Below are 24,276 nucleotides of genomic sequence, written 5' to 3'. Positions count from 1 at the left end.
TGAGATATTGTACTGCCCTACAAAGTTGTCAAAATGCAAACACAATTTGGGTTGGTCTTTCACAGTCCAATCCACTTGCTGTGCAGCTTGGAAGAATTTGGTAACATGTGCCTCTGAGCATATGGTGAGTGGTGGCAACACCTGCCATCTCCAAAGATGCAGAATTATATTTTTGTATGTTTGTTGGTGTTCTTCTTACTTTGCTTCTTTCCTGTGTTACTAATGTTTCTACAGAGAATCTAAACCAGGAATTTTTTCCCGTCCTTATTCATCCTAGAAATCCATGTCAAATATATTTTTATTAATTTCAAAGCCTTTTTATCGGTCATTGTCATGTGATGGTGAAGACAGCCTTTTGTGTTTTATATTGGAGGTTATGTTCTATTTCTATTTTGGGTGCATTAACAGTTGAACCTGAAACTGCAGTTTGATGTAAAATGGTCCATTGGACTCACCTGAAGGGTGATTTTCACAGGTACGCCTACGCCTGCCATCACTCTGGGCTATCACTGCCATCTAGCGTCCAAGGCAAGAATGCACTGTAGATAAAACCTGGGCGTCCAGCCCTCCCACTCCAGTTTCATTCGAACGAGTCCGAAGTGGCGTATCTGAGAGGAACGGAAAGGACCATAGGCCCAGCAGCAAGGAAAATGGAAGCAACCAGCTTGACAACAACATATAACCAAATGCATTAGAATGGAAATCTAGAGATTTGAACTTAACCCAACAGTGCAGCATAAACTACCTACGAGCAGGGTATAAGGTGAAGCATAACAGCCAGAACTCCTCCAACAGGGAGAGCCGTGATGGCAGGCGTACCTGTGAAAATCACCCTTCAGGTGAGTCCAATGGACCATTTTCCACAGGTAGCCTGCCATCACTCTGGGATGTACCAAAGCAGCCCCTCATAGGGAGGGACCACCAAGGAGCTATTTATCATGAAGGACATGTTGCAAGACACGCCTCCCGAAAGCAGCGTCAGAGGAAGCGTACCGGTCAATCTTATAATGTTTCACAAAGGAGTTCGGCGTAGACCAAACTGCAGCCCGACAGATATCTGCAATGGGCACATTGGTCGCGAAGGCGGACGAAGTGGCTGCTGATCTAGTGGAATGGGCAGTGATATTAGTTGGCACAGGAAGATTCATGGACTCATATGCCAGAGTGATGCAGGCCCGCAACGAGCGGGACAAAGTGGACCGGGACACCTTTTTTCCCAAGGTTCTAGGGTGAAAGGATACAAATAGTGCCTCAGAGAGCCTGATATCTTGGGTGCGTGAGAGGTAGATCTTGAGGGCTCTGCGAACATCCAGGGAATGCCAGGACTTTTCTAATGGGTGCACTGGCCTGGGACAGAAGGACGGGAGAACGATGTCCTGGTTACAGTGGAACGCTGAAGAAACTTTAGGACAGAATGATGGATCTGGCCGTAACACTACAGAGTCTTTATGAAAGATGCTGAGATGGCGTGCTGAAGACAACGCTCCCAGCTCTGAGACTCGTCTCGCCGATGTAATAGCGACCAGGAACAGGACCTTAAAAGACAACAGCCGGAGAGAGACAGGCGCGAGGAGTTTGAATGGGGGGTGCTGTAGGGCTTGCAGGACCTTTGAGAGGCTCCATGATGGGAAGTAGTGGCGCATGGGCGGAGAGAGACGTGAGGCCCCTTTCAGGAAGCGTTTGACGAGGGGGTGGGAACCCACAGGGACGGTCAAGGAAGAGGCAGACAGGATAGATGAAATAGTGGAGGCATGACGGCGTAGAGTGTTCGGCTTCAGACCCCTTCTGAGCCCTCTATAGAGAAACTGTAATACCTGCTGCACAGTGACCTGAGAAGGCAGGGTGCCCTTGGAGGTGCACCAGGTGGAAAACGCCCGCCAAGTGCTCTGGTATATATGCGCTGTTGATGGTCTTCGAGAAGCCAAAATGGTATCCATGACTCCTGGGGGTAAGCCCGCAGCACTCAAATGTCTCCGCTCAAACGCCAGGCTGTCAGACTCAGCCAGGCTGGGTCCGGGTGCCAGATCGGTCCCTGAGAGAGCAGGTCTGGCCTGACAGGTAGTGTCCATGACTGACAGTGCAAGGAGGTCTGAGAACCACGGTCGATGTGGCCAATGTGGGGCTATCAGGAGTAGTTGGGCCCTCTCGTGCCGCAGTTTCTTCAATGCCTTGCCTAGGAGGGATATCGGTGGGAAGGCATACAGGAGACCCTCTGGCCAAGGTGCTGTCAAGGCATCCACTGCTTCCGTGGGCGGGTCCAGGTACCTTGAGAAGTAACGGGGCAGCTGGTGGTTGTGGCTCGAGGCGAATAGATCCACCGAGAGGGTGCCGAAGTGTTGCTGCAGTATATCGAGCACCGTCGAATGGAGCTTCCATTCTCCTGGGGAGACATTCTGCCTGCTGAGCCAATCGGCGGTCACGTTCAGCACCCCACTGAGATGTTCTGCCCGTAATGACAATAGGTGGCTTTCAGCCCAGTTGAAGATTAGGGTCGCCTCTGCCTGAAGAGCTCGGGACCTGGTGCCCCCTTGCCTGTTCAAATGTGATTTGACGCAGGTGTTGTCTGTGCGAATTAGTACGTGCTGAAGGGAGAATAGTGGCTGGAAGTGTCGGCGGGCCAGATGGACGGCTCTGAGTTCCAGCCAATTCACAGACTGACATTGCTCCGCTCTGGACCATGTGCCCTGGGCAAAGCTGGAATTGCAGTGTGTCTCCCATCCGGTCAGGCTGGCATCCGTGGTGATAGTGATCCTGTTTGGTTCCCGAAAGGGAGTGCCCTTGCTGAGGTGTGACTACAGTGTCCACCAGCGAAATGACGCTCTGAGTGATGGCTTCAGACGGATCACACGATGTGAGGAAATGGCAATGTCGGCCTGAAAGGGTAGCAAGGCCCACTGGAGAGGCCGAGTGTGATGTCGGGCCCACGGGACAATGTGAATAGTGGAGACCAATGTTCCGAGCACCTTTGCCAGGAACATGACGTCCGCCTTTGAACGTTGAACCAATGATGTTGCCATGCTTCGGATGGTGGAGATGCGCTCTGGGGACAGAAACACCATGGCCTGGGACCTGTCCAGTACTGCTCCCAGATGCTGGAGCCGCTGAGTTGGCTTGAGATGGCTCTTCTAGGTGTTGACTAGCCAGCCGTGAGACCTGAGAGCCTCTAGAGCGTAGCAGAGTTGTCTGTCAGCTTGGTCTTTGGAACTTGCCCGAAGGAGAAGGTCGTTGAGATAAGGGTAAATATGGACCCCCTGAAGTCGGAGTGTGGCCACCAGGGTGGCCATTACCTTGGTAAACACTCTTGGGGCTGACGCAAGGCCGAATGGCATGGCCCGGAACTGAAAATGGTCTTGGCCCAGCGTGAATCTTAAGAATCGCCTGTGGGCGGGACAGATTGGAATGTGGAGGTAAGCGTCTCTGAGGTCTATAGATGCTAAAAAATCTCTCTGTTGCAGTGCTTCCACAATGGACGCCAGTGACTCCATTTTGAACCTGCGATGCTTGACAAAGCAGTTTACGAATTTGAGGTCCAGAACTGCCCTCCATGACAAATCTCCCTTCGGGACCGCAAACAGGAGGGAGTAGACGCCCTGTGACCTTTCCGCTAGTGGTACAGGTTCTATTGCCACTATGTCGAGTAGATGGCGTAGGGCATCCTGCATGACCCTCCTGCGTGAATTGGAGACTGGTGATGGGTGGTATCTGTCCGGGGGTGGCAGCCAAAACTCTATGTTGTATCCGCATAGGAAGATGCTTCTGATCCGGGGACCCTTGACAGAGGAAGCCAGGCACTGGTGAAGAGAGAGAGCCGGCCCCCGATAGGAATGGCGTCAGAACTGCTTGCGCTGCCAAGCTCCTCTGCCGTATGAAGAAGGGGCTTGTCGGCCTTGATACTGGAATCTGCCCTGGTAGCGCTGTCTGGGCCAGGATGGCCTGGATGATCGGAACTCAGGGACTCGTGTATCTCGGCCTCACCCCCCAGACCGTGCCCCCCGAAAGGGCTGGAAGGGGCGATATGGGGCAAACTGGCGAAACTGTCTGCGGTCATCCCTCTTGGCCGTGGCTAGGGTAGGCTTTCGATTGTCCTTGGGGTCAACCAGGACCGCTTTAAGGGCGTCTTCCCCGAAGAGCAGTGACCCCGAGTAGGGAGCCATGGACAAATTGGTTCGGGCCGTAGAATCGGCATCCCAGTGTCGTAGCCATAAGGTCCTTTGAGCTACTACTTCGGCGGCCAGGGCCCTTGCTCCTTGGTAGGTGGCGTCCAAGGTGGCATCTGCCACGAATGCGGCCACCTTATGTAGCTTGACTAGCCCCTTTCTCAGTGTGGCTGGATCCGGGTTGGGATCGTCCAATAGGTCATCAAGCCACATCATGGAGGCCCTGGAGAAAATTGAGGCAGCAGCCGAGGCCCGGATGGAGAAGGCGGATGCCTCATGGTTCTTGCGGAGCGCGAAGTCAAGCCGCTTTTCAGAGGGGTCCTTGAGTTGCGAATCTCCTTCTTTCAGAAGGAGGGACCTAGAAATCAAGTCTGAAATTGGCTGGTCGACACCAGGGACATTCAGGAAGAACATAAAGTCCGGGGCTAAAGAATAAAGTTTGTTGGCCAATGGTGAAAAGCGACATGGACGTAGAGGATGGGCCCATTCCTCTCTGGCCAGCTTATTGATGGGATCTGGTACTGGAATTGAATGGTCCGCTGACCGGGGTGATTTGAGGACTCTGGTGCCTTTCACAGGAGGAGCCGCCTGCTGTGTTTGTGCAGGTTGGATGCCCAGGGTGTCCAACACTCTACGGCAGAGGGGGAGGTAATCGGCCGAATCGAAGAGGCGGTAGGATGAATCCTCATCCAGATCAGATTCTTCACTCCATTCGTCAAGGACTGGGTGCATGAGGGATACGATGTCGTCCATCCCTGAGGGCTCACCACCAAGTCTGCCTCTGGAGATATCAAACGGGTTAGGAGAAGAATGAGGGATGTCATCCCGACCACCAGGCTGTCGAATCGAGGTAGACTGCCGCGGGGATGGAAGTTGAGGTGAGAGGCATGCCTGAGACTGAGGCTGAGCTTGGGAGAGAAACCCGAGTACCTCTCGCAGCTGTGACAAAAATTCTGGTGTCACCTGTAGTCCTGATGGTGGTTCAGGGGGTACAGGGGGCTCCTGTGGGGGCAGATGTGGTTGCACCGGAGGAGACAGCGCAGCAGAGGGAGGATCCGAGTGTTAAGGTGTCTGACTGGGAAAACCTTCAAACTCATCCTCTGAGGACCCAGCAGGGGATTGGAAGAGAGCAGGTAATGCTTGACGGTAAGGCTCCTCTAAGGTCGGGGCTGAAACATACCGGGCCCGCTTGAAGGCACTGTGGCCAGACAGATGTTTCGTCTTGGCGAGAGCTTTGGCGTGCTTATGCTTAAGGGCCTTATGTTGCCCTGGAGCTTTGCACTGCTGACTTGTTCCTGAGGTTTGCGCTGCCTCTGGTTGTCTGCCATGTCAGGGTCCACACAATGGGGAAGGTATGGTATCAACCCTGTGAGTGAACAAGGAGCGTCGTGCAGGCTAGGTGGCCAAGCAAGAGAAGGTTAGGTTCGCTATGGCCCAGGAAAAAATGTGCGGGCACGCCCACAGGAGAAATTGCCCACAGGATTAATGATTAGTGATGCAATATGAGCCACAAGCTAAGTACACGCACACAATGGGGAAGGTGCGAGACCGCTAGTACACTGCTGAGCACCAGGCAAAGAAGCTTTTTATATCTTATTTTTATATTTACACAGCGTGGCTCAAAGCTGAATACACGCACTCAATGGGGAAGGTGCGGTACCACTAATATGCACTGAGGAGGAAATATTGCATCAATGTGGCCTACGCACAAGGCACAATACCAGCACATAATGGGGAAGGTGCGGTATCGAGGGGTGCTCAGTCTTACAATTCTAACAGGCAGCCTGGTTCAGTCAGCATAAGAAAAACCTTCATAAAGGGAAAAAAGGCTGCAGTGAGTCAGAGTAGAAGATGACTCAAAAATCAGGCAGCAGCTAAAATGACAGCTGGCAAAAGAAAAGCTTCAAAGAGGACGCCCGCAGTTCCAAAGGGCAGTACAAAAGTGAGAGCCGCTGTCGTTAGGAAAGACGCTCCGTGAGCCAAAAACCACAGGGGGGAGAAAAAGATCGCAGGAGTGATCTGGCGCGGGGGGGGTCCTACTCGCCACCCCCTCCGAGTCGGAACCAAGCGCCGCAAAGGCCAACTGCTCCCCAAACAGAAGGCCACAGCCGCAGGCTCCCGGCTGCAAACGGCAGGCCGCCGCTGAAGCTGCGGGGAAACGAGGCAAGGCCACGGAGAAAGTAAGGTCGGGGAAGGAGAGGCCGCAGCTGCGGCCTCCAACGAGGGAGAGGCGGCCGCCTCCACCCCAGCAAGGGGAAAAAACAAGCAAGCAGGGGAAAAAAAAACGGGGGCAAGAACAAAAAAACAAACAATCCCCCACTCCAAAAACTGAGGGGGGGGGGAGGGAGTCGCAGCTGCAGACTCCTAGCAATGGAAGAGCAGCAGCCACCGCTTAACCAAAAAGGAAAACAAACAAAACTATCTAAGAAGGCAAAAGAAGAAGAGAGAGAACTTATCCACGCTCTGTAGGTATCCAAACATCTCGGACGAGGCAAGAATGAAAACTGGAATGGGAGGGGCTGGACGCCCAGGTTTTATCTACAGTGCATTCTTGCCTCGGAGGCTAGATGGCAGTGATAGCCCAGAGTGATGGCAGGCTACCTGCGGAAAATTGATCACAATATGTTGCTACTTCATCAATGACTCTAGCTGTTGGAAAAAAGAGGATGCATGTTTTCAGCCTGCTATGTTTAAACCACTTTATTTAAGGCAAGGTGTTCACGATCAATTAAAAACATAGAGCACATCTAGAATTTTGCTAGAATATATTTCACCTTCCACTGTCTTATCTTGTTGAAATTGAGATACTTCTGAGGTCCACTGGAGACTATTTTGCAGAAGTCAGTGCCATTATTCCACAATTATGTTTGGAGTTTTTTTAGTATAAATTTTGCAAAGTGTTGCTGTACTTCACATATTCATAGAAACAAAAGCAAAAGGAAATGATTTCCTACAGGAAACTTCACTAAAATTGCAAAGTAAATCAGACATATTTAAAGTGACCATCTCAACTATATCAACTGTCTTAATAAAGTTGCTTCCTCCCGGCTAAAACAAGATCAGCACAGCACGTCTTCTTTCTATTATTTGGGCTGATTACAGGTGTTGCCACCACTCACCAAATGCTCAAAGGCACATGTTACCAAATTCTTCCAAGCTACACAGCAAGTGGATTGGACTGTGAAAGACCAACCCAAATTGTGTTTGCATTTTGACAACTTTGTAGGGCAGTACAATATCTCAGAGAGGAGTTCAGGTCTCCTGCTCCCCTGGTACATTCACTATAGCTGCCCAATTTCCTTGCTTTTTAAAGTTTGGTAGAAATATCTGTGGGCTATAGGTACATTCTTAAACCGCAAGGTTTTTTGCGTATTAGTGAATTTCCTTGCTTTTTAATCCGGGAGGTAAGAAATGGGATCCTGTGCAAGTTTGCTGAGAATGGATTGATCATTTGCATGCTTATTGAGTTAAGTGGGATTTACACACACGGCAATCATGCTTAGGATAGGTGAAACTGACCACAGGGGATGGGGAAGGGAGGAGGGAGGGGTGGAAAGGCAGAGGGGAGGACTGGAACGGGAGCAGGCAGGAGGGGGAGGGGAGAAGAAGGACAGATGCGGTCATTTGCATGTTTATTGAGTTCACTGGGATTTACTCCCGTGCAATGACGTTTAGGATAGGTAAAACTGACCGGGGGGGGGGAGGGACGGAGGGCTGGAGTGGGCAGGGGAGGTGGAAGAAGGAAGAGGGGAGGGGAGGAGGCAGGGAGAGGAGAGGGGAAGGAGGGAAAAGGCAGGTCTGATCATATGTATGATTATTGAGTTGAATTGGATTTACTCCTATGCAATCATGATTAGGATAGGTAAAACTGACCAGGCTGGGCCTGGCAACCAAGACGTCTTCTGTATCTTTCAAAGTTGGGCAGGGGGAAGGCAGAATTCTACCTTGTGGTTTTTCCCATTACAATGTTGCAAGAACACCTGCACTTGGCTGACTTTCTCTTCTCCTAAAGATACAGGATCAGTTTTAGGACCTGAACCTGGCAACCCTACCTCCCACCCAAATTTAAAACAAAGCTGTCCCTGGCCACATCCACACCAGGCCTCTATTACACTTTGGACAATCATTATTTATTTATCTATTTATTTAGTGTATTTATATACCGCCCCATAGCCGAAGCTCTCTGGGTGGTTTACAATAACTAAAAACATTAAAAACAAATATACAAATTTAAAAACACATCTTTTAAAAACAATTTAAAACAATTTATCATGGCTTCTCTCAAAGCCATGGCTCAAAGCCAATCATGGCTTCTCTCAAAGAATCCTGGGAAGTGTAGTTAGTGAAGGGTGCTGAGAGTTGCTAGGAGACACCCTGTTCCTCTCACATACCTTCAATCAGAGTGGCTGACTGTTAACCATTCTCTCAGGGGAATAGGAGTCTCCTCTCAGCACCCTTCACAAACTACACTTCCCAGGATTCTTTGAGGGAAGCCATGTCTGTCTCAAGTGAAATCAAGTCTGGTGTGGGTGTGGCCCTCTTATTAGCCAAGCCCAGCAGCTGTGAGGCTTTTAGAACACTGACAGTTGGTCCTTACTGAGCATGCCCCGCGTTATAATAGGCTTCTAGCCAAAATTTCTTAAATTAATTAAAAATCAACCAGGCATTTTTTTAACTTTTAAACTGCAGTAGATGAAGGTCAGAGTATGGGGCAAGGTCAGTATTAGGATTACAGGTACTCTGTGAACATGGCTGATTTTTAATGAATTTCAACAGATTATGAGAACTCTGGCAGAAAAAAGTCCAAAAGGGCTCTGAGGTTTTTCTCTCTATTTTTAGACTTTGAACTCTCGATTCTCTCTGACTGTTTTGTGTATCGCCATGAAAATTGACAGGGTTGTTAAGCAAGCGTTTCTGAGTTCAGGACTATAAGTTTTGTAAGGTTTTGTTTTGAAATGAGCTTACGGGAAGCATTAGAATGGCATGCGGGGGTATTTTCCATTTAACATTGCGGAATGTGAAAAATCCATGCTGGCTATAGTATACAGCCACTCTCGTGGCTGTATAATGACAATATTTTAGCTATAATTTATGCATTCAAAGCAGTGAAGAATCAGACAGAGCAAATGAAAGCTGGAACCCAAGATGCAACAAAAGAACTCTGGTTAAAAAAATAAAATACTACCACACTACATAAATATTTTTAGATGCATTAATGTAATCCACATAAAGAATTAAAATAAATAGCCAAACTTTTATTTTTAAATGGCATGAGTTAACAGCTCACTACTGGGAGCATGTATTTTAGCAATGTCAGTGCGTATACACCCAGAGTGCATTCATAACACATTTCTACGTGGCCCAAGAGTGCAGAATGTGGTACTGGAAGCAGAATCACTTTCCTGAGACAAGTGGCCAATGCAATTTCCATGTCGGGGCCAAACTGCATTACTCCTCGAGAATCAGAATCATTTTTTAAAAATCAAGTTTCCAGAATTCAGCTTCTCTCAATGCAAAACTTTTAAGTTATATGATGTAGTATACACAAACTTTTTCACAATCTTTGATGAGTGGAACTGATTGCAGGATGTGTTAGAACATAGCATTATGGTTTGTCTAAAGATGACTACTTACCTGATAAGGTACGAGGGACTTCTCCTTGTTCAGAAATATTTGCTTGTGGCATATCCATAGCCAATAGATTATCAACCTGAAATCCCAGTTTATATCCAATCTGTAATGACAAGAAGAAACCAAGAAGAAAATACGCTCAATAAAAAGGTACATTCCGTATTTGCACAGTTTGTGAGGTATTTCTACATAAGATAAATTAAGAACCAAATTATCAGAAGTATGTTGCTAGGCATCCAACAGAAATTAAGATCAATTCAGAGGATGAAATCAGATGTTCACATTTCATTTGTGGCAGGTATCTACATGCATCTCAGCCAATGAAATATTAGGAGGGAGAGTGGAATCTAGATCAAAACTAGGGCGAGTGCTTCCTGTGTCCAAGAAAATGGTCAACTGCCTGCCCTGGATGGGAAAGATTGGGTATACAGTTCTGGATCCAGTTTTGTCACTGGTGGCCCAGATCACCTCAGTGGCTAGAAATGCCTTTTACTAGCTGCAACTGGTACAACAGTTATGGCTGTTCTGTACCAAAAGAGCTTGGCCACAAATAGTTCAGGTATTGGAGCTTGGCCGCAATAGTTCAGGCATTGGTGACTTCAAAGTTGGATTATTCAATGCACTCTATGTGGGTCTCCCTTGAACTTGATCCGGAAACTGCAGTCAGTGCAGAATGCCACAGCACAGCTGCTGACAAGACTGAGGCCCTGTCAGCATATTATATCTCTGCTTAAGAGATCTGCACTGGTTGCCGATGTGCTACCATGCCAAGCTAAAGGTGTTACTATTAGTATATAAAGCCCTTAATGGCTTGGGACCAATTAACTTGTAGGATCACCTTACCTATTATATGCCCACTTGACCACTTTGATCTGTGGAAGTGACTCTGTTAGAGATGCTACTCATTTCGCAGGTGTAAGATATCTATCTTTTAGTATGGCAGCACCTACACTTTGGAACTCACTGCTTATTAATATCAGGCAGGCACCTTCACTGCTTTCTTCCTGGCGCTTGCTTTAAATATTTTTGTTTAGTCCAGCCTATCCAGACATGTAGAAGTTACATGTGTTTTAATCCCTTTTTAGTTTATTGTTAATTTTAATTATTTTTCCAGTGTTTTAAATACCTGTTTTTAACTGTATGTTAATTGATAATTAAAATCAATTTTTTTGTAAACAGCTTTGAGGTTTTATCACAACCAAGTGTTATATACATTTTGTTAAATAAATCTGGATCTGTAAACTGAGCACATCCAAAACCACTTCATACATTTCTATCTGATGTAGTATGGTGTGAACTGAGTTTCCAATCCTGATTTGGAGGCAGTTTACAAATATCTGAACTGAGCATATTATAGTTCCTCAATGATGGGGGGAAGGAATCCAAGTTTGTTAAGCAGTACACAAATCTGAAGTCCATTCATGAAAACCACATAATGATTTGGACAAGACATCTGACCCAGAGAAAAGCCTTCCCATGCACTACACTGCAATCCTAGTACATACCTAATTAGAACTAAGTCCCACTGTGTTCAATGACACTTACTCCCTGGTTAGTGTACATAAAAGTTCTATGAGTTCAATGGAGTTTACATATGTAGAATTGGGCTGTTGGTCATTGACTAATGCCGCACCTTCAGCAGAAGGTCAAGGACAATCCCTTGCTTCCCTCCCCCAGCTCCATTTGTGGAGGCGAAGAAGGGGGTGCACAGAGCCCATGAAACTGCTCAGAGCAACAGAGGCTCTGACAAGCCACCACAAGTGCCACAGCTACAGTCAAGACTGCAATATGGTATACCAGCTGTAGCACATATTATACAAAATTTTGATTGAATATGGCTGTGTTTGATGATTAGTAGTTTTAGCCATACGTTTTCCACCTTAGTGAAGCCATTAAATGGAACACAAGGAATAGTGTTGCTTAATTCATCCACATATAATAAAATAATAATTGGTGCTTACCTTGGCTTTAGCATGCCAACTGAAATGGAGGCTGTTTGTCTCACTTGGTACAAGCAGATTAAAGGACAAAGCGTAGTGATTGATAAGATCATTTCTCACATAATAAAGTTCTGCATCAATACCTAATTTTTTAAAACAAAGGAGGGTGAGGTTAAAATGTATATAAATTAAAATGTATATAAATCAAGCTGGTACTTCAGTCAATGTTAGGACTATTATAAAGGTTGTTGAAAAGAATTATTCCAGCAATGGTTAACAAGACAACATAAACTTAAAAAGTTTCCCTTCAACTATGCAGCACCATTTGTAATGTCATGACGAAACTCAAATGTAAATTTCAGTTGTACTGAATGCTTTAGCATGCACTTTTGATAGCCTGCCCTGTAGTCACTCTACTGTGCCTTATGATACACCACCATCCCAAGACACCAGTCTAAGGCTGCAATCCTAGCCTCACTTATCAGGGAGTGACCCCACTGAATTTAATGCGACTTACTTCTGAGAACATGTGAGAACACATGGTTAGGATTGGGAACAAATGCTCCTCAGCCAATTGATACCCAAGACTCATTTTCATAATTTTTCACTGAACGCACTGGTTTTGATAAGGCGGTAGCAGGACAAGGCATTAATGTCTGCATTTATCTCTCAAATTCCATCCTTCTGGTGTCACCCTTTTATATTTTCCCTAGCAAATACCACAATCAGAACTCCCTCAGGCCCTCCTGTAGTTCCTAACTCTGTACCCTGTAAGATTCTGTCCCCATGCCACTGCTTACCTTCCTGTCATCTCACATAACAAAATAGCTCCCTCATCCATGCATAACTGTCACTCAAGTCTTCTCCACAGGTCACTGTCACGCCTTCCATACCCTCCCTCACTGGCTCTATATGCTGGGGAATAAAAAAATCACACTCTTCATTGTTTTTAACCAAATCCCCTCTCCTACATTTTCCCTTGCTTAACATCTCCACTGTTAATTTAAAGGGGATGGCAGGAAAGGTCAACAGTAATGTCTGCAATAGCAATCCTCTGGCCTTTTAAGTCTTGGTTCAAAACTCCGTGTGGAACATGGTAGGATACTATGGGCCACAATGGGGACCCCCCTGCCAAAAGAGTTTGATAATTTCCCTATGTCTTATATGTGAGTGCCCTATATTAGCAAATATTGTGGTTCTTGCAGCAGTACCTACCTGGGGATAGATAGTACAACTTATGTTGCAGCTATTATCACACTCTTAATACTTAGCATTTATATTACACTTCTGAGTGCTTGAGGTGCTTCACATTTATTATAATGTGGTTGTAATTCTTACAACAACTCTGTTCAGAATTATTATCCTCATAGTCTAGGGGAAGAGGTGGTTTGGATAAACCTATATAGTGAATTTGTGGCAGAGGGAACATGCATGCTGAGGACTTCTGGATTCCTGGCTCAATGCGATATATTTATTTTGGTTTTTAATGATATTGTAGGTCGCTTGGAGAGCTTCGTGTAACAAGCAACTAATAAAGCTAATAAACAACACACCATGCCAGCGTTTGCCCTACCACCGTATTTTATCAACAGCCCAGAATTGTTTGCAACTCTAACCCCTTAAAAACCCTGTTTGCCAATTCATGTATTTTAGCCAAACCAGCATGTTGTGTTAGCCAGAACAGCACCAGGACAACTGTTTAATACCATTATATTTTAAGATGAATATGCTTTGCTTCTCTCTTTAAAATTGTGTTTTGGCTAAATTGCATCTTTTGTACTTTGGTTTTCTTAATGTTGTACCCTGTTTCCTAGAGAGAAAGAATACTTGTGTGACTTGTATCATGAGAAGGAACTCCATGTTCAGTTAAGCCATTTTGACTCAATTCACACACACTTGATTGTGCCACATGGGGGAAGAAGCAAACCAGAGTCTGGCTTGTGATATGCAGACATCAGCTTGTAGTTTGCTTTCACCGAGGAACAGTAAGCCAAGAACAAACCTTTATTTTCAACTGTAGCTTAACAGTGCATGTAAACCAGGCTTTTGAATCAAAATCTCAGCCTGAACAGATTCGAGTATCCTTAGCATCAATGGGAGCTTACTGTGAGGTGCAGCCTCCTTCCCAATTCTGATCAGGACCACAGCAGGGGCAAAGAATTAAAGTATCCCTCTCCTTGATCCAGCTTGGGTGGGGGGACCCAATGCAGGTTATTTGTTTATCAAAAACCAGCTATGCAACACCTAACAATGTGCCAAGTCATGCCTAGTTTGAACAAGTAATGAAAAGAGAAAAGGAGAGCTCTACAAAAAGTTTTGAATGTCCAAAGAAACAGGTACCTAGACTCTCTGATCAACTGGAGATGAAAAAATAGAAGAACAGTTTAATTTATTCAACAGGTTTAAAGGGGGAAAAATTGGAACCTACTATACAAATCTACTTTAAAATTCTTTTAACTTGCAGCCCCCATTAAGCAAGCTCATATACAGACAGCTTAAAGCTCAAGGATCTAGTTTCTTGTTACTGGATCTTACCTAACTTAAAGCAAACCACATGACAAGGCCTGCTTTTTTTGCTTTAGATTTTAAGAGGAAATGCTGTTTTGCCCAGGCAAAACCCAAATCACATTAACATATATCTTTGTGCTCCACATTTGGACATAAACCAGAAAGAATAAATTAAATCAAGCATAGAACAAGAAGGTAGGCTTATGACATACCATAGAAAGACAAGGTCATTCTTTAAAGTTTTTAACGTATTATGGAGCAGACAAGAAGGAGAGGCAGGGATTTCATTCTTAGTATAAAGGATGCTGGGGAACCCTTCTGTTCATTACAAAACTGGATCATGTCAGAGTCTAAACAAAATGAGGCTTTTTCAAGGGATTGTTGCATAAAAGCAGACTAGCTTTAACCCTATGGAGAGTTTCAGAAAATACAAAAAAGTTTTCCTCAATTAGCATGGGAAAGTGATTTTTGTTTATTTAAGAGAGGCTTTTGTGAAAACTACCTTTTGAGGAGCAAGACAGAGAAACAATGGATGGATTTCATTTTCTAAACTTTTAACTGAGTTTGAATTACTACAAGTAATTCTAGTATTATTTTTATCTTTATCGTTTAAGTATGTTCTTACAGTCTCTTGTAAATTAAAACAATTTTTGTGTGCCAGTTTGCCTTTTTCTTTTTAGCAAATGGGTAGCTTTTTAAAAGTTAGAAATACCAAGCCAGAAATTTAACATGTTGCCCATAATATTTATTTTATTTTTAAATTATTAAATTTATTTTATTTTATTGTTACATTTATATCCCATCTTTTCTCCCAGAAGGAGCCCAGATGGGACTTTTGTAAGGAAGCTTTTACTTGAAAACATACAAGGTATGTTTTACACTTAACCAAAGTTTTCACTCAAAGTGCAAATAAGGTTTAGGATACAACAAATTGCAATAAAAGCTTTTTCAATGGTTTCCAGACCATAATATCCTACTGAATAACATATCCAAAATTCACAAACTTCCAAGCCCAGGAAAGCCCTCAGACTGACAGCAAACCAAACTAGCTAAAAAGGGGCAAAAAGTGGAAAATTAAATTTCAATATTTCAGTTTTCGTACCAAATAATGTGTAGTTTTGGGTTTATTTAGTCACACGTAATACACACGAGGTTTTAGTTAAATAAGAGACTTACTGTTTATATTTGTTCCTTTTTTCACAATGCTACTGCATCCCACCTAACCCAGAGTTTCCTGTGGGCCCATGACAGATAAGAGCATCAATGCACAACAAAAATAGAAAAAGTGTATAGGGAAAAAAAATAAGGAATTGGGGTGCCCACCCCAAAATCTGCTGTGGGCCAGGACAAATCATACACCAAAGTAAAGAGGAGATGTCCTCTACAAAATGCTAGTGCATCCTGCCTGACCCAGAGCTTTTTGTGAGCACACAGCATGGATATTGCCATCTATGTACAACCAAAATAGACAGAACCTGTAGGAAAAAACATGCATGTCTCTGAATTTGTGGATGAAGACCGGAGATGGCACATCCATCACATTAAATATTTGTATTGATTTTTAATTGGATTTTAATTGCTTCTTTTATTTCTTCTGTTGTGTTTTGTTGTATTACAATCTGAATTCTAAGGAAGACAATAAAATACAGCATATAAGAAGTGAAAGTGTCAATAAAAAACAGTTAAAAACATTCAGCATCTAGCAGGGCGCACTAGAATTGCTACAACAGGCAGAAAAAACATTAAGTGGTCCACCAAGACCCTCGTTAATTTTCAAGTGGTCTGCAGGGGGAAAAGTTTGGAAACCACTGTTCTAAATCGTTTACACATCTATTTAAACCAAGGTAAGGGTCAGTCCTGCACTGGATAAACAACTGACAAATTCCATGTAGAGTTTGGAGCGGGTTTCTTTTTCCACATTACTCAAAAATAGGCAAGCAGATATCAAATTGTCTTATATTATGCTGTTTCTATCTTTGCTCTTCCGCATGTCTAGGCAATATTGTCCATAGCCAATTCTGCACAAAGGATTTCTTGATATCCAATACACAATGGCAATGCATCCAGCACAGGCAAGTACATGGGAAATGTGCCAATTCCAACACACATAACACCTTCTGAACTCCACACTGTGGCAGGAGTATAACTGCAAAGTGTACAGCATTGCTTCTTTCAATTCTGTGTTAATGCTCAATCACACAAGTACCAGCACAGAAAATTACTGTCAAGAAAAGGGTTCAATAATCTTGATCACACACCCCTTCTTGCTCTCAAGAAGGATTCCATACTCTAGTGAGCAGGATGAGCCCAAACCTGGAGTTGTCACTAGTGGTGAGCCTATAATACAACATGCTTCCATCTCCCACCTTTGGTTCTCAGCTGGAGGCAAAGGTGCGTAGGGCTTTCCACTGTGACTAGCACTTACTCCAAGCTTGGAACATCCAATGGGCACAGAGGCAAAACATGTCTCTGCCTCTGTCTCCAGCTCAGAGCTGAAGGGAGGAGGCAGAAACTTGCCTATGCACCCAAAGGTGCTCCTCTCCTACCTGTGGGAAAGAGTGAACCAAGGCTACCGCAAATTTATTTGAATGTGAAATCTACCCAATTACAGTCACTGTTATTTCTATTTTGCCCTTCTATTGGGGAACTCAGAGAGGCTAAAACAGCACATCTAGTCAGGGAATAAGACTCCACCCCAATCCTTGCAGTACAATTCTGGTACCAATGTTTCAGCTAAACAAGGTCTAAAGCAGAACAAATCAAGACAGTGTTGTAAGCCATCAGCACACAACTAATAAAATGATATATTACATTGGTCTACTAAGTGTTTAAAAGTATAGGAAGCACTCAACCTTTCAAAATTCTTGAAGGATGAATATTCAGACCAGAAGTACAATAAAATAAGTTCTTAAGTTCTTTCATGTCCAGGTGTGTGGTTGTTCATCCCATGACAACAAATATTGTCAAGATATAGTTCAAGGCTTGTTTTGCCATATCAACATACATTTACATCTGTATTGAATGATAATCATTTTAGCTTCTTTCTCTACTATACGAGACTCAGATACTCAATAAGCTAAAGCAGCCTTTCCCAACCTTTGCATCCCCAGATGTTGCTCGACTACAACTCCCATCAGCTCCAGCCGGCACGGCCAATGATCACAATTATGGGAACCGTAGTCCAACAACATCTGGGGAACCAAAGCTTGGGAAAGGTTAAGCTACAGCATCCTCAGAGAACATACAGGCAACCAACCTATAAGGTGAGGTCTTTCCTCAGGGTTGCTTTACCTTTAGTAATCTTTCCTGTGCAGTCACGTTTTTCTCCTGACCACTAAATGCTGAATGATAACATTTCAGCTAAAAAATAATTGTTCTGCAATGCATCACACATCTCCAGGCTGGTATATTGAAACAGGACCGTGCAACTAATGAAGTGATGACCTACAAGAACTCCAAAATTAAAAGGTTAAGTATTCAAAGGATTTTTAATGCACCTGAGCCTTAAAAGCTACGTCTCTAAATCTGCAGAATCTTCACATTTTGTTAGAAAAATATTTAATTCAAACTAACAGCCATATATAACTACAGGATCAAAACAGAACTGTAAACATAGATAGCACACAAGTACTTTACACAGCAGCTCACATGCAAGATAAAGTAAGCCACTAACAAGCATTGGCTCTGTTCAGACATTTAACACTAAGCCATGGTTTGATGCTACATGAACAAATCTTTTGCTCATGCACAGATTCAATAATTTACTTTATAGCACAAACCAGTTTTGCCGTTACATTTGAACTGGCAAACAATAGTTTGCACTTGTCCTCCAAAGCAGCTTCAAATTGTGGTTGACTATCTTCTGCATAACAGACTTAGTCGCTAATGTGTGTCCAATACTGCCACGGAACGATACTACAGCTAATTTAGCAGCAGTTATATCCAAACTTACAGAAGTCCACTTGCACAATAGGGCTTTTCCACCATCTGCAACCCCCTGAAATGTTTCTCCTGAGGGTCAGGGGAATCCATGTGAGAGTCAGGGATGTGGCACAGGGGACCACAGTAGAATGAGAAAATTGCTGAAAATCAGGCAGCTTGCTTGAGCAGAATTTGGTTGTATTATTATTTATTAGACTTGTTAGTCACTTGTTACCTGAAGGTCTCCAAGCAACTTACAACATATTAAAAACATAAATATAAATACACAATACAGTAGGGTCCTGCTTTTCGGCGTTCCACTAATATGGCGGCTTTCAATTAGAGTAAGGCCCCACTCATATGGCACTTGTTCCGCTTTTACGGCATTTTTCGGGCATCAGGCACCATTTTATTGATGGAATTCCGCTTTTCGGCAGGTTTCACTTTTCAGCGGGGGTCCGGAACATAACTCATCGTATGAGTGGGGCCCTACCGTACCATAAAAACAGAACTAACAGCCACAGGAAACTTGGCAGTACACTAACAAAACAAAAGCGGAGCTTTTTAAAACTGTACGAGGGCTTTTACATCTTGGCCCTTGGGATACTATAGAGTCATCTGTAGCCCGCTGTGATGAGTTCGCTGGACACTTCCAGGACAAGATCGCTAGCATTCGTCGGGACTTAGACTCCAATATTATAGCAGTTGGATTCAATGAAGCATCCAGAACACGGTCTTGTCCTTATTTATTAGATGAGTTTCAGTCTGTGCAGCTTGAGGATGTTGACAAGATCCTTGGACTGGTGCGGGCGGCCACGTCGGTGCTGGATCCTTGCCCCTCTTGGCTGGTGAAAGCTGGTAGGACCGGAACTGCCGACTGGGCCAAGGAGGTAATCAATGCCTCTTTGCGAGAGGGAGTGGTCCCTGACTGCCTAAAAGCGGCGGTAGTGAGACCACTCCTGAAGAAACCCTCCTTGGACCCAGATAACGTGAACAACTATAGACCTGTGGCGAATGTTCCGTTCCTGGGCAAGGTTCTGGAGCGGGTGGTGGCCGACCAGCTCCAGGGGCTCTTGGATGACACTGATTATCTTGATCCGTTTCAATCCGGTTTTAGGCCTGGGTTTGGTACCGAAACAGCCTTGGTCGCCCTGTATGATGACCTTTGTCGGGAGAGGGACAGGGGGAGTGTGACCCTGTTGATTCTCCTTGATCTCTCAGCTGCTTTTGATACCATCGACCATGGTATCCTTCTGGGAAGGCTCACGGAGTTGGGAGTTGGGGGTAATGCTTGGCAGTGGCTCCGCTCCTACTTGGTGGGTCGTCAACAGAAGGTAGTGCTTGGGGAACACTGCTCGATACCCTGGACACTCCATTGTGGAGTCCCACAGGGATCGGTACTGTCCCCCATGCTTTTCAACATCTATATGAAGCCGCTGGGTGCAGTCATCAGGAGTTTTGGAGTGTGTTGTCACCAGTACGCTGATGACACGCAACTCTATTTCTCCTTTTCATCTTCCTCAGGTGAGGCTGTTAACGTACTAAACCGTTGCCTGGCCGCGATAATGGATTGGATGGGAGCTAACAGACTGAAGCTTAATCCAGACAAGACCGAGACGCTGTTAGTGAGTGCCTTCTCTGCCCAGATGGTGGATGTTCACCCTGTTCTGGACGGGGTTACACTCCCCTTGAAAGAACAGGTTCGTAGCTTGGGAGTTCTTATCGACTCTTCCTTGTCTCTTGAGGCTCAGGTAGCCTCAGTGGCAAGGAATGCTTTCTACCATCTCCGATTGGTAGCCCAGCTACGTCCCTATCTGGACAGTGACGACCTCGCCTCAGTCGTTCATGCTCTGGTAACTTCTAGATTGGACTACTGCAATGCGCTCTACGTTGGGCTGCCCTTGAAGACAGTTCGGAAACTACAGTTAGTCCAGAATGCAGCGGCCAGATTGTTGACGCGGACAAGAAGGTCCGCTCATATTACACCCGTTCTGGCTCGTCTGCACTGGCTTCCTATTTGTTTCTGAGCTAAATTCAAAGTGCTGGTTTTGACCTATAAAGCCTTACACGGCATGGGACCGCAATACCTGGTGGAGCGCCTCTCCCAATATGAAACTACCCGTACACTGCGCTCAACATCTAAGGCCCTCCTACGAGTACCATCCCATCGAGAAGCTCGGAGGGTGGTGACCAGAAATAGGGCCTTTTTGGTTGTGGCTCCCGAACTATGGAATGGTCTTCCTGATGAGGTGCGCCTGGCGCCGACACTGCTATCTTTTCGGCGCCAGGTGAAAACCTTTTTATATTCCCAGGCATTTTAATGCGTATTATTATATGTATTGTTGTATTTTGCTACTGTTTGATTATTTTTGTTTACCTTTGTTGGTTTGATTCTATTGTTTTATTGTATTTATATATTCCTGATTGCTTTATTTTATGTACACCGCCCAAAGAGCCCTTGGGCTTAGGGCGGTATATAAATAAAATAAAATAAATAAATAAATAAAATAAATATAATCTCAGTCTAATTAGGCTGTGATAGAGAAGTGCACACACTTCTAGAGCTTTTCTGAGTTTCTCTTTTAGTTTGCTCTTCCAAAAATGCTTTTAAAAGGAGAGTTTTATAAGATATTTGGGGATTTAGGAAGGAGGGCTGCTGTAAGGGAAACTTCACGAAGAATTCCAGAACTTCCAGTATGTATAAATAAGCCATTAGATATCAATCTTTGTTGAAAACTTTACAGTACAAGATTTTCAGAAGATTCCCCATTATCATTCCGGGGGTAAGCTGCAATGTATCAACTATGAGACAGGATGGCTTTGAAATGTTATTAATATAACAAGAATTACAAAGCAAACAGGCTTTTTTCTCCCCAATACAACCACGTTCTCCACACATAGGAAATCAATGTTATAGCTGAAGTAAACGGCAGAGACACAGAACAATAACAGGCAACTGGTGATGTACAGGCAGGTCATGAGGCACTACTGACATTCCTGGACCCACACGTTGTTTTTAGAATCTTGAAAGCCCTGGTTTTGTAAAGCAATGATTTCCATTATCCTTGTTCCAAATGTAAGTTTGAAAAAGTGAAGACAATTAGGAAGATGCACGTAAAGTATCTTAGTGACCTACCAGAGAAAAACAGCTGTTCATTATCCATAGTTTGATAGCTTTGTAAAACAGAAGATAGGCGCTTTTAAAGTTGCTTCATCAATCTAACTAGGAATCTCTGAGGTCTTTCATGCACCTCCATGCACAGCAAGTGTCTGCAAGAATAACTGTCTCACAAAAATGACAAAAATACGAGAACTGCAAGCCTGTACAAGACTGAAGCAGGTTTACTGATGGAGTGTATTTGATCCTTCCATAGCTGTGAAAGCTTTCCCACAAGATACTGTTGAACTATTTGTGTATCCCAATCCCAATCTGATGAGTACCAGATACACACAACCCTATCAAGCAGATCCGCTGGGCTTCACTCCAGCAAAACATACAACAGCATAGTGTTATTCCCCTTCTGCAGCCAAGCCCATTCTGCAACATCTATACCGATTCTGTATTCTGTCAGCTTCATATTTAATCATTCTTGAATGAAACACCCCCCCCAGGAGAGCCTTTATTTCCATGTCATCCTGGTCTAGACATAATTCTCACAAGATATACCTATTCTCAGCCAACTATACTACATGAAACCATAAAAAGCCAGTGCGACCTGGGATAAATTACCTAGTTTAAGGTAATGTCAGGAGTGTGTGCCAACATCACTGAAGACAAGCATCTGGCTTAAGAACTAAATATTGTTACTAATCCTTAGATACATTTCTCTATAAATTTTCCAACTATGAAAAGAGACCTGTACAGAAAACACTCTTATACTGCAGCAGACTTACAAACAAAATGTGAAAAACTGTTTCATTTTTTCATAAAACTGAAATCTAGTAATTCACTTATATCAAATTAGCTTTGTGTACTAGCAAATTACAGTTCTGAAGATTACATGCTTGAATTATCAATACTTTCCACCCTATCCAACATCTAGTTAACCAAACAGGCACTTGCCTCATCACCTGTGGTAAATAAAAATTTCCTTAAGGAAACCAGACAGGGATTTTTTATTTTTCAGTAATATGAAAGCAAGGTGAAGGATGGGGGAGGAAAATCAGCATATTCAAGGACAAATAGGTTAGTAAATATTATTTTGAGCTAGTAACTTTTGCAATCATATTTGCAAGACTGCTTACCCATGAGTAAAAGATGTCATAGGTGCAATAATGAATGTTTACAAACCCTTACAAATTAGCCACTTCAATAATAGGTACCTGGATAAACAATGAATCATTCAAAAAATTTCAACTATAATTCTTGAAAATGCAAAGTGGAATAATTTACACATTACTGCACACAGAATTTTAGTTCTATAATGTGCATTTTAGACTGCTATCTCACACATTCATTATCTCCTAAATTAACAATCTTAAAGGGAGGCACGATGATAAAACAAAGGACCCCTTCCCCTAAATACATTTACTGAATCATTTTGATGCTTATACTCTGGTGTAAAAGCAAAATCAGCTTTATTTTGGTACATTTCATAATACAGTCAAGCTGCAATAATTCAACACAATGAAATATGCTAGGGACAACATAAATTATTTGGGATAAGGGAGAAAGTGCTGATGCAGTCATCACTCACAGTATGAACTACTAGGGGAGAGTCATATGAAATAATTTCTTTTGTAGGTATTGTACAGGTAGCATTAGTTAAAAACAACCTGTTGCATGTAAGAGGGATGATTCTGAGACAAGTGTGACTGTCATTATTCGCAAAACAAAACCATCCGCTAAGTCTTAATACTACCATGGTACAATAAGCGGACAGCTGGCTGGTCTTGGTTCTGAGACTCTCCTGTTCTCACCTTCACCATGAACTCGCCTGGGTGGCCTTTGGGGGCAGGCGATGATTCTGTCTGCCTCAGTTTCCCCCTTTCACTTGTGGAAAATAAACAAATCTCACCCTGCAGTTGTATAGACTGGATGTGTAATTTGCACCGTGAAGCACGTTTAAAGGGAATCCGATAGCAAGGAAGCAGGCAGGACCCCCTCCTAGAAAGCCACGTACGTGCTGTATTTCGTTTCCACCCCGACATTCAAACCCAACCCTCTTATAAGCTCTGAAAAGCAGAAGGGTTGTTAAGTACCATTAACAGAGCAAGGCCGTACAAGGAAGGAGGGACCCGACAAGGAATGGGAGGAGTTGCCTAGCTAGAGCCGGTCTGAGGATCCAGAAGCGACCCCCGCCATTTAACCCCCACCTCAACTGTTGTTGCTGGTGGGTCATTCAGCAGCCACAGTCATTCGCCGCTGCGGGCATCCCTTTCTTCCTAGAAAAGCCTCCCGGAGGCAGCCAAACCTGGACACACACAACGGAATCTCTCTCACATACACACACCCTCCCTCACAAGCACACACACACACAGGGAGTGGCATAGTCGTCGTCGTCCGCCCCTCACTCACCGATGAGGCGCCGCACCTCCTCCTGGCTCATGTAAACGCTCAGGCCGGGCCCGGTGGCGGGAAGGGGCGCCTCGGGAGGGCCTCTCAGAACCTCAGAGCCCACGGCCGCCGGCGACAGCAGCAGAAGGAAAGGAAAGAGGAGGACGAGGAGGGGACGGAGGCGGCGGGACAACTGCGCCTTAGCGGTGTCGCAGCTTCCATCCCCCCGGCCACTCCGCACCATCGCTCGCTCCCGGCTCCCTTGGCGGGCAGGGAGCCCGGGTCCCGGCCCTCCCGAGCCCTCACACTTGGCGGCTGCTCATGCTCCGGCCGCGCGCACCCGCGCTCTGAGGGCCGGAAATCATTGAACAGCCTTTCCCCTTCTCTCTCTGTATGTACTGTATGTATGCATGTATGCGTGTGCGCGCACGCGCCCAGTCTTTACCCGCCCCTCTGGCGACACCGACTCAGACACACAAGGCCTATGCCCGCGCCAATGCGCGTGCGCGCAGCACCAACAGATGCAGTCCTCCTCTCTGCTCCCGCGCTTGCGCAAAAGAGCCCACAACAACCAGCCGGCTCGTGCAAACTCGCGACAGTTTTTCCTCTCCTCCCGAGTACT

At 44.8% G+C, this 24,276-nt stretch overlaps 1 protein-coding gene across 3 annotated transcripts in view; it reads right to left on the bottom strand.

Annotated features, from left to right (window-relative positions):
- RYK (receptor like tyrosine kinase) overlaps window positions 1-24,233 on the bottom strand; it is a 74,007-nt gene extending 49,774 nt beyond the window's left edge. For all 3 annotated transcript variants that reach the window (XM_061636600.1, XM_061636601.1, XM_061636602.1), the window contains exons 1-3: window positions 23,676-24,233; window positions 11,750-11,871; window positions 9,792-9,891 (exon numbers count right to left, since the gene is read on the bottom strand). In XM_061636600.1, the coding sequence (XP_061492584.1) occupies window positions 9,792-9,891; window positions 11,750-11,871; window positions 23,676-23,898 (445 nt within the window). In that variant the 5' untranslated portion in view covers window positions 23,899-24,233. The remainder of the gene's footprint in view (window positions 1-9,791; window positions 9,892-11,749; window positions 11,872-23,675) is intronic.
- Window positions 24,234-24,276: the final 43 nt, after the last annotated feature.

The sequence above is a fragment of the Rhineura floridana genome, chromosome 7, assembly GCF_030035675.1.
Source record: "Rhineura floridana isolate rRhiFlo1 chromosome 7, rRhiFlo1.hap2, whole genome shotgun sequence".
Classification (NCBI taxonomy): Eukaryota; Metazoa; Chordata; class Lepidosauria; order Squamata; family Rhineuridae; genus Rhineura; species Rhineura floridana.
This window is presented reverse-complemented; position numbering and strand designations above follow the sequence as displayed.